General features: G+C 48.6%; 1 protein-coding gene across 1 annotated transcript in view; it reads right to left on the bottom strand.

Annotated features, from left to right (window-relative positions):
* The window catches only part of LOC103274362 (T-box transcription factor TBX3), a 12,419-nt gene extending 3,252 nt beyond the window's left edge, over positions 1 to 9,167 (bottom strand). Inside the window, 8 exon segments of the mRNA XM_021719473.1 lie at positions 1 to 2; positions 5 to 235; positions 1,656 to 1,813; positions 2,905 to 2,981; positions 5,003 to 5,149; positions 5,409 to 5,468; positions 6,389 to 6,656; positions 8,305 to 9,167. The exon segment at positions 1 to 2 is cut by the window's left edge and continues 348 nt beyond it. Of these exon segments, the coding sequence (XP_021575148.1) occupies positions 1 to 2; positions 5 to 235; positions 1,656 to 1,813; positions 2,905 to 2,981; positions 5,003 to 5,149; positions 5,409 to 5,468; positions 6,389 to 6,656; positions 8,305 to 8,693 (1,332 nt within the window). The 5' untranslated portion in view covers positions 8,694 to 9,167.
* Positions 9,168 to 10,171: the final 1,004 nt, after the last annotated feature.

The following is a 10,171-nucleotide window of genomic DNA, read 5'->3' as shown; positions in this document are numbered from 1 at the left end:
ATGGTGGCCGGGCTGTGGCGCGAGTCGGGCGACGCCTTGTCCAGCCGCCCGCCGTCCCGGGGCCGGCCGCCGGGCTCGGCCGCGAAGAGGTGCGCCTTGGCCGCGGGGCTGGCCTTGTCGCGGCCCGGCTCCTCCGAGGTGGTGGTGGAGATCTTGGCCGCGTCGCAGGCCTCCGGGCCGTGCTCCTCCTTGCTCTCGGCCTCGGCGTCGCTCTCGCCCTCGCTGGGACATAAATCTATCATGGAAGGGGGAGGGGGGAGAGCGAGGCATGAGGGCGTCTGCTGCAACGTGGGCCGTGGAACGCCGGTTCCCAAGCCCGAATCCCAGCTCGTAGCTTTCCTGGCTGTGCAATGCCCGGCAGGCCCCTTAGCCTCTCTGCACCTCAGTTTGCTCATCTGCAAAATGGGGATAGCCATACCTAACAACTTTGCTGGAAGACTGAACAAGCTATTCGTGAATTTAAAGTACTTAAAGTTTAATCTCCCCGTAGAATGACACCCTCAAATCGGTAGCGCTTCTTGTTATAATGAATTTTCCTTTTTTTTTTTTTCCACTTGAGCGCCTACTGTGTCAAAGCTTTTACAGGCAGTTCCCCCATTCAATTGCAATTTTATTTTTAAAAATAAAAACTTACTGTAAAACTCACTGCTGGAACATATTCCAGTTACTATCAGAGCCTTTATGCAGGGAGCGACAGAGATCAGCCTCTTCCATTGATTTGTGAGTTACTTTGGAAGGATTTCTTGGGGAGAACCCTGTCATCTGAATAGGTCATGGCAGAAGCGGGCCCCCCCCCCCCAATATACACTCGGTTGAACCCTCTCTGTTTGCCCGGCCCTGCAGACAGAGATGGGTGCCCAGCCTGCTCACCGCCCGGGGACAATCATGGATTCCTTTTTGCTTTACCACACCCTCTGTGGGTGTCCTAACAGAAAAAAAAAAGAAAAAGGGATCCTATTTTATGTGTAAAGCTTAAGTGGATTGAAGACATAAAGGACTTTCATTTTATTTCTCTAAAAAACAGGTTTCTTCCCGTTGAGAGAGAGAGTGTGTGTCTTTCCAAATAAATAGCGCTCGCTCTTTAAACACAGGAAACCAACCCGGGATTAGAACCATCTCGTCAGCCCCTGCCCCCACCACCCCGCCCCCCTCCTCTCCCATGTCAACTGTTGCTCTGTAGCTGGCTGTTTTCTCAGCTACCTTCCCTGTTTCAGGTGGCAAGAATCTCTGTCTCCCACCAGCCCAACACATTCTAACCTAGACTTTAAAGATGGTGGAAAGTCAGTTGTTGGAGACTCTCTTGGTTGGAGAGAGCAGGAGGAGAGAGACAGAGACAAAGAGAGAGGAGAGACAAGTGCCTCAGGCACGTTTTCAAAGCTACTTCCGCCAAGAGGTAATCGACAAGCAGACAATCACCCCCCAGCCGAGTGAGAGTTTGGGAGAAGGGGCTCTAAGCCCTCCTTAGACTACCTCAGGAGGAGGGGGTGGGGGACACACCTGATAGCCCTTTTTGAACTTTGGCTCCTGTTTAAGGACATCTAGAAGGATCTATGGCTTTTAAATGGCAAATACCCTGGCTGGTGTCCCACCCCCCTTCAACTCTTCCAGACCACGAGGAACTGGAGTCCAGGGATCACAGAGGTGACCAGGATTACCTTTGAGGTTTGACGTCCCTACAGTGGAGACGGCTGGAGAAGAGGCCTGAGCGAAGCAGTTGAAGGCTGCCTGTTCACTGGATGATTCGTCCGAGGTCCCAGTCTCCTTTTTGTGTCTTTCATCAAACACCCTCATGGACTGCAGGGTGAGCTGCTTTCTGTGGCAGAAGCCCACACTCAGTGTTACAGGATGCAACATACATTTACCATCTTTGTTTCCCTTACCCTTTCCAAAGTGGCATATACACACCTCATACCCTGCCTGCCGCCCACAGACAACACTAATTCTCTGAAATCCACTTGCCCCAAGGCAGCCGCACAGACCCAAGCATTGTTCTTGACCCTCTAACTGGGCTCAAGAGTGTGGCACAGGCGAGGGAGGAAGGAAGAAGGCTTCAGTTGCATTTATTCAAGATCGAGTTTCTTTGGGAAAAGGCATTGGCTTGGGCTCTGAAATCTTATTTAAAAGCAAAGGGAGAGGCCAAAGCTAGCCAGAGACAGCTGAACTGCTGGTCTCACAGAGGAAGGAGAACTGGGTGTCCAATCCTTCAAACACAATGTTGCATGTTACCCCGCCACCAGCCCGCGAATGGTTGCTGAGATTGTGAGGAAGTGGTTATTTCATGGTGCACTTTACTGTAATCGTTTCACCAACACATTAATTGAAATTAAAAAATCTATTTGGATGTTAGAAATCATTTTTTCATGCCCACCCCAAGGGGATAGGTTAAAAATTTGGGAGTGATTTTCTGGATTTTAGAAATTCTTTGAGAAAGGGTGGGGGAGGGGAGATCTTCTTTCATATACGCTCCAGCTGTCTACTTAATGCAAAATGATACATGTCCCCATGAAGGAGGGAGGGAGCCATGCATCTCTCGAGGGGGCCCCAGCTCCGTCTGATGGTATTTGGAAGACAGGATTGCAAAAATTCCAAATCATTTTGTGAATGGCTTGGTCCATTCCTGGGACCTGCCCAGGATGAACTTAAATTAATTAGGTATTCCTTTAGGCAGCCCTGTATAATGCGATCCCTGATGCTTTGCTTCCAGAGACAACCATGGTGCAGCCTAGTTAATTTCCTTAAAGGTACCAAGTAGGGGGTAGAAAAAGTACAGCAGCAGTAGTAAGCTATTTCCATTCTTAGTATAAGTGCCTGCATTCTACTTCTAACCCTTAAGAGTTTGCTACTAGAAAAGTGATTTTTTTCCCCCTAAATTAATGGAGAAATAAAATAATTGTTTCAACTCACCTTTTTTCTCTCCGGCCATTTCCAGTGTCTCGGAAACCTTTTGCAAAAGGGTTGTTGTCTATTTTTAACTGGGTTATCTATTGGAGGAGACACAAGCAAGACAGAGACATTGGCCTCACCTTCTGGAACGTTTTGGGGGTGTTTTTTCCAACTCAACAAGTCTCCTAGAAATGTGACTGCCAACAGAAGCCATATGAGTATGCCAGGGAAAGGGGATAATGGCAGAAGTTTGTAGGGAACTAAGAGAAAAAAAAATAAAAGGAAACTGTACTGGGAATTGTGTCTCCCAGATGAGGCCAAACCAGGGATTTTAGCCTGAAATTATCTGAAGATATTTTTTTCTTTGGGCAGCTGACAGCTTTGGTATAGAAACGGAAATTTCGTCAAAGTTGTCAAGAGGGACTACCTGTGGATCTTAAAATTATGCTTTCATTTTGATTTTTAAAGATGGTGTAATTAATCATAAAATGTTATGGTGTACTCCCCGTCTCCAAACACCCAAACACACACACACACACACACACACACCATGCACGCCAACCCCGTCTCCAAATACCCAAACACACACACACACACACACACACACACACACACCATGTACGCCAACCTTTACCATGAATCTAATAAATGATTTATGGGGTTTCGCTACCCCTGTGCTGGATTGAGTTTGGTTTTTTGTGCTTGGGAGGAGGTGGTTTGAGGAATTACAATATTGACAATTACAGATTTAAAAGAACTGAATGACCACTGGAAACATTTGTTTTCATTTATATGCTCTGCCACCGCCATTAGGTGGAAAGGCCTGTGGCCTCTTTGTCTAATCAAAAATGCTGCATTTTATCATTACATTAACAACTTCATCTCACAGGATTCTGGGTCTAGGGAGAGTATGCATGTTGCACGCTGAAGAAAAATATCATAGTATGTAATCTTTCACATCCCTTCCCCTGGCGGGGGGTTGGGGGGGCTTATATATACACAGTTACTCTGAGGTGGAAAAAGGGCCCCTTGGCTGGATTCTTGTTCTTGGAATAAATTGCTGTATGCAAGACTTCAGGTTTCACATTCAACAGGGAGAGGCGGTTGTGATTTAGGTCTCTCGGCTCAAGAAGTTTATTTGAATTGCCCCCTTACAAGTCCACCTAGGACCTACAGACAGTGATACGGAGTTCAAAATGCAGGGCGTTGTCAGGTAAGACAGACTGTTGTTGAAGTCCAGGACTCAGAATCTGAAGAGCAGGGGTCCTCAGCTCCTCCCCACCCCTACCCCCATCACTACCTGCTAACAGCCAATCTGAGAACTGGTGAATCAACAGCAAGGGTCACTTTCTCCGTGCCCATGACCTTCAGGTCACCATAACTCTACATATCAAGTGTTTCCCCTTGTGGGGATTCTTCCAATCCTCAGCTTCAGGCCCAAGGGGGAAAACTTTTTCAAATGAAGTGGTGACTTTGGCCAACTCAACTCCAAAGCCTCAGACAACTCGATTAACATGATCCTGTGATCAGGGTAGGTTTTTCCAACCACACACATGCTTGCATACACATACACATACACACACACACACACACACACACGCATACACAGAGACATCATAAAAAACACAGCAGCATAAAAGGTAATAAAAACCAGACCAGCTACTCAGGATTTCTGGCTAGGGGGAAAAGGCTGGTCTCCACTAGGATTCTCCTCCCAGGACCCCAAATGGCTTCTGCCTTAAATTTTTAGCTGGTTCCTTTTGAATATGACTTCTTGATCTTTCTTCCTGACAAGGAAGAAGATGAACCCTAAAACAAACAGGACAAAACCCCAGGGTTGGGGAGAGAGTGGCATCAGGACAGTGGCTACAGAAGCCTCTTGGTGGCAAAATTAATTTAGTATTTCTTTTACTCAGTGCTGGATTCCAAGCTGATTGAGAATGTTCCAAGCAGATCAAGAGTGTTTTGTTTGTTTTCCCTGCTCCCTAAAGGTGTCAGTGTCCCTTTCTCCAAATGCTCCACAAATCACCAAAGAACACTCGCATCTCTACCCTGACCCAATGCAGGTTAAAGGGGAGGGAAGATAGCACCATTAAAAAAGAAAAGCCCCTTTGGTTACCTTGTCATTCTGGTATGCAGTCACAGCGATGAATTCAGTTTCGGGGAACAAGTATGTCCGAAATGTACTATAAGGGAGTTTCAAGATGTCATTGGCTCTTACAATGTGGAACCGGGGCTGGTATTTGTGCATGGAGTTCAATATAGTCTGCAGGGGGAGGGAAGAGGAGACACACATAAAAAAGGGTTTAGCAGGACAAACAGGATCTTAGGACCCCTGCCAGGCTGACATCTTCCCCACCGCAGGGTACCACGCTTGTACCGAGCCCACCTCCTTGGAGTACCTCCCGGGTACATTTCGTTCCACAGATGTTATCTTCTGGAGAATCCAAATTGCTCCTCAATTTCCAAAGGGTCCCCCCACCCTCACCATCTAAGGATCGTTCGTACCTTGAACCCTAGCCTACCTGAGTCCCAAAACTATAATTCCCCTGCCACGTTGCGTGATCACTTGGGAAGGCCAAAGTCTTAAAAGATAGAGAAAAACATGCATTTTAATTTACAAAATGATTCAGTACTTTAAGCGCCCACTAATTGACGAGCCCAATCCACTTAAAGCCCTGAAAGGCTGAACCCTAGAGAGGAATATTTATGCCTTAATCAAATCAAGGGCTTCAAATGCAATTCCTGCCCGCTGAAGATATTTCCGCGCCATTCACGTCTTCCTGGGCCTAATCTTTCTGCTTATTCCTCGCTTATCACTCTGTTTATTTTATTGAAAAGTTGGGGAGGGGTAGAGAAAGAGGCAAAAGGTCCCTTGCATGACTTCTACAAGCAATATGTGCCTTCTAAAAGTTTCGAAGCCCTCTCTCACTGAGTCCATAGTCACTCCAAACACGCGTACACCTTTTTTTTTTTTAACTGAAGATCTAAACCTCATTTCCAGTGATCCCAAATTTCACCTAAGCCCAATTCTTTTTTAGCAAAAGAAAATATGTCTTAAAAACATATTCACGCCATGTAACCGACAGAGTCAAGGCTTCGAACACCTAAACTCTCCCAAGAAAATAATATGGCTGGCTTCACAATAGAAGTATGATATTTTAAAAACACAGCAATCCTTTATGATCACATCATTTTGAAATTGATTTTAGCTTCTGGTGATTAGTTGTGAGCTTCACTCTCAGGTCAGGCATCTACCAGGGAGCTGGAGTTGATATAGAGCACACGAGCCGGTGAGTTTTCTTCCCCTCATTTTTGTTAGAACGCCGGGCCGGGCCTTCCCCTATCCGTAGAGAAACTCCCCGGGATCCTCTTTCCGGCTCTGCTGAGGATCGGACAAGTTTGCTACGTTCAGCAAGGGCTGCAACGCGTGAAATGGGGAAGCACTGACTTAGATAGAGTGAAGAAAATAGGAAACGTTCCTGAAGGAAGCAATGCAACTTACAAATCCATGTTTGTCCGAAATGTTGTTGGTGAGTTTCAGTTTATGGAACGTGACGACTTTGGACATCCACTGTTCCCCAGTGGCGGGGCTGTCCGGGTGAATATACATTCTCTTTGGCATTTCAGGGTCAGCTTTGCCAGCTACCATCCACCGAGAATTGTGAAATTTATATCGACAGTCATCAGCAGCTATAATGTCCATCAATAAAATATATTTGGCTTTTTTATCCAGCCCAGAACATCTCACTTTAAATGGAGGAAACATGCGCCTACAACAGGAAAGAATAAAGGAGGGAAAAAAAAAAAAAGAAAGAGAAAATCACTCAGGATCCTGGGTTTGATTTTCTACGTATCCTAAAATATTTAAACCAAGTTCAAGATTTTTCTATTGTGGCGGACAAGCTTGTATTTTTCAGTGTGGGGCAACTGGTTGCAAAATTGTTTCCTTCCTCAACTAAACTATTAGATAGGTTCAATTTCTCTGTGGGATGTCCCAAGATTCAAAACAAATGAACTGTGGCATTGCATTTCCCTACCTTCTTTAATAATTTCTTCAGAAAAAGAAATTATTTTTCTCTGTATGACTTTACAATTGCCCTCTTGATAGAAAGTTCTTGTTCATGTCTTTTTCCTGTGGGTAGCTAGTCCTAAACAGGTTGGGGTAAGAGTTCAGTAAAGCGCGGCCAGTCAAGACTAGAATTTTCCACCATCCATTGATGAGAAAATGTTAAACTTATCAAGAAAATAAACGTCAAGTTGCTCCCCTCCCTGCTGTGAATAGCAATCCCGCCGCTGGCGAAATGAAACTGGACTTCAGTGAGTTCTCAAAACGAACTGTGCCGATTGGGGTGGGCTCCGCGGCTTGAAAACCTGTCTATTTACATTCTGCTAGCCACGTTTCCCCCTCTCCGTAGGACAGTCCCAAACTGCAAGATTGTGCCGCCAAATTGCTGCTAATTTCACAGAAGTGCTGGCATTCTGCACTCATGACTTAAAAGAAAGCACTACGCTGGGAAACTGACTAAATGTCTTGTGGGTTTGAGGAGGATTTTGTGCCAAACTTTGGCCTCATTTGGCTTAGAAGGAGACAGAAAGCTGAAGACATCATGAGGGGGGATTTTATTTTCATTCCTCCAACTTTATGCCTTTATAGACTTCAATGCCATACAAAAAAATCAGTGATTTTAAATGACGGTTATAGGGTCCTCTCTTCCAGGAAGCCTTTGGTCAGGCAAGGACCTTTAAACACTAGGTAGAGTATGATTGAGCATATTCATATATTAAAAAGGCAGCCTCCCCGCTGGCTCCTTGGGTGTGCAAACATACTCTTAATTATCCAGAATTGCCCGGGGAACTCTCCCTTGGGTTACAGACGTGTGAAGCGGTGTGGGCAGACAAACTAAAATGCCCTTCGATTTCTCTCTGACCCAAGTTCAGGCCCCCTTTAGACCCTGAGGCTGGGCTGAAGGGCAGAAAGGGCCAGGGACTAGTGTCAGGCCTCCCACTGCCACACAAAAGAAAAAGGCTTTAAGTTTCTCTCGCTGAGAACAAAATAAAACAGACCAAGACACATCAACAAAGAAACAAGGATGTTCCAGAAAGGTCTGAAGCATGAACTTCTTGCAGTGGGTGCTTTTCTTGCTTCCTGCAGGGATGTCTATGCTCCACTGAAAAATTCTGTCTATTCTGTAGAAAACCCAAGATGCAGACCTAGGTGTAAGACCCACGCAGATGCCCAGGTAAGCTGAAATTTTCTGCCACTGGGGCAGGGCCTGGGAGTCTCTGCACACATTTCTAGGGGAACTAAGTTTTCCTCCAAGCCCTGGTGAACGGTCAACCGACTGTTCTGGGAGAGAGAGAGAAAGAGAGAAAAAGCCCTCCAACAGCTTGGGGGAGGGGGCCCCACGCCGAGCTTACCTTCCCGACTTGGTAATGACCATCTCGGTGCCCCGCTTGTGAAACTGATCCCAAAGTTCTTTGGCTTCCAGGTGCACCTTGGGGTCGTCCTCCACCTCTTCTTCGGGCTCCATGGTCTTCAGAGGCCTCAGATGCGCCTGAGGCCCCAGGGACGAGAACGGGATGCCGGTCTCGGCTGCCCCCACCAATTGATCCATGATCGGCTTGGCCAGGGCGCCTGGCAGCGAGAGCGCCGCCGCGCCGTTGGGAGGCAGCGTCAGCGCAGGGAAGAAGGGCGGCTGGTGACCCAGTACCGCGCTCATGGCGAAGTCCGGCGCCCGGTGAGGTAGGAACGGGTGGTAGGCCATGCTTGTCCCAGGAATGACCGGATCTCTCATGGAGAGACTCATTCACTCCAGGCGGGACGCTGGGCTCCAGCCGGGGACAGGTCCGCCGCTGCTGTTTTTGGTTTTGTTTGTTTTTTTGTTTAACAGCAGCACATAGTTCAAAAGGGGAAAAAAAGTTAAAAAAAAAAAAAAAAGGAAGAGATCACAACTAATGTACTTCAAAGGAGGGGAGAGCGTCTTTTGGAGAGGAGAATGCCGCTTTTAAAGAGGGCAACGCGAAAAATCAGGAGACATAGTCGCCAGGTTGACTATCCTTGCGCCTCGCGTGTTTAAAAAGCCGCTCCTGAAAGTTGGTTTCAGAAGCGAGAGGGGCGAGCAAGGGTCTCGACCTGCGCCCGAGCCCTGCCGCTGAGCTCTAGGCAGACACTCCAGCCCTCGGCCCCGGGAATCTCTCTCCGGCCCCCGGGTTCTTTGTTGCAAAGGCGAGCGGCTCCTTCACAAGACTTTTTTTTACCTTTACTGCTTCTTCCCCCGCCCTCTCTCTCTCGCTCTCCCTCTCTCTCGCTGGCGGGGTCTGCAGTTGCGCCAGACCCGGCTTCCACCCGGAGCGAGAGCGCGGAAAAAGTCTCTCCCCTTAAAAAAAAAATCGGATTGAATCCCCCTTCTACCAGCGCTATCAGAACTTGAACTGCACACTGGCTTCCGTTCGCCCTCCGCCTCCTTCCTCTGCTCCGAGCCTCCGGAGGGTGTCTCGGTTTCAATCCGATCCGTGGTCTTCTCCCGCGCCTCTCTTCCTTGTCCTAAACCGTGAGCGAATTCGCTTCCTAAATCTGCGTCCAGGCGCGCAGGGCAGGGAGGATTTAGAGGGGAAAATGGAAAGGAGGGAGAGGGGGAGAGAGAGAGAGAGAGGGAGAGGGAGAGAGCGAGAGAGAGGGAGAGAGAGAGAGAAAGGAGAGCGAGAGACGGAGTGGGAGAGGGAGGGAGCACGGGAGGGAGCGAGAGAAAGCGAGAGCTCCTCGCCACCCTCCTCCGCCTCTAGAATTCCCCGGGCGTCTGCTCGGCGGCTCTAGAAGGTCGGGCTGCGCTGTGGGCTGCGGGGAGCCGGAGGCCTCTTGATTGGCTCTTTGACGCTTTCGGACCAATTGTGTGGCTGCATAGGCGTGGTTTTCACAGGTCGAGTGCTGGGGGATAGAGCTGAGTTATAAAAAGAAGGTGTCGGAAACGGTAACGTCGCAGCGCCGCATCGGTACTACTGCCTGTCCTGTGAATATGTCAACATGATCAGAGGGAGGGCGGGAGCCACTGGGGAGCGCGCGCACAGAGTCGCCTCTAGGTGGCTTATCGAGAGATCGCCGCAGCCCCGGAGCTCGCTCGCCCTCGTTCAGCCCACGTCTGAAACGCCTCAGTCATCCAGCCGGGGATCCAGGGAGGAGGCTGGGCCAGGGAAGAAGGGGGAGGGAGCGAGCGAGCGAGCGAGCCGGGCAGGGAAGGCGGAGAGCGCGCCCGGGCGCCGGGCAGGGGCGCTCGCCTCTCGCTCACCC

Source organism: Carlito syrichta, unplaced genomic scaffold (assembly GCF_000164805.1).
Source record: "Carlito syrichta isolate Samal-C Ts95f unplaced genomic scaffold, Tarsius_syrichta-2.0.1 Scaffold314745, whole genome shotgun sequence".
NCBI classification, from domain to species: domain Eukaryota; kingdom Metazoa; phylum Chordata; class Mammalia; order Primates; family Tarsiidae; genus Carlito; species Carlito syrichta.
The sequence above is the reverse complement of the archived record's forward strand: the minus strand, read 5'-3'. Positions and strand labels throughout refer to the sequence as shown.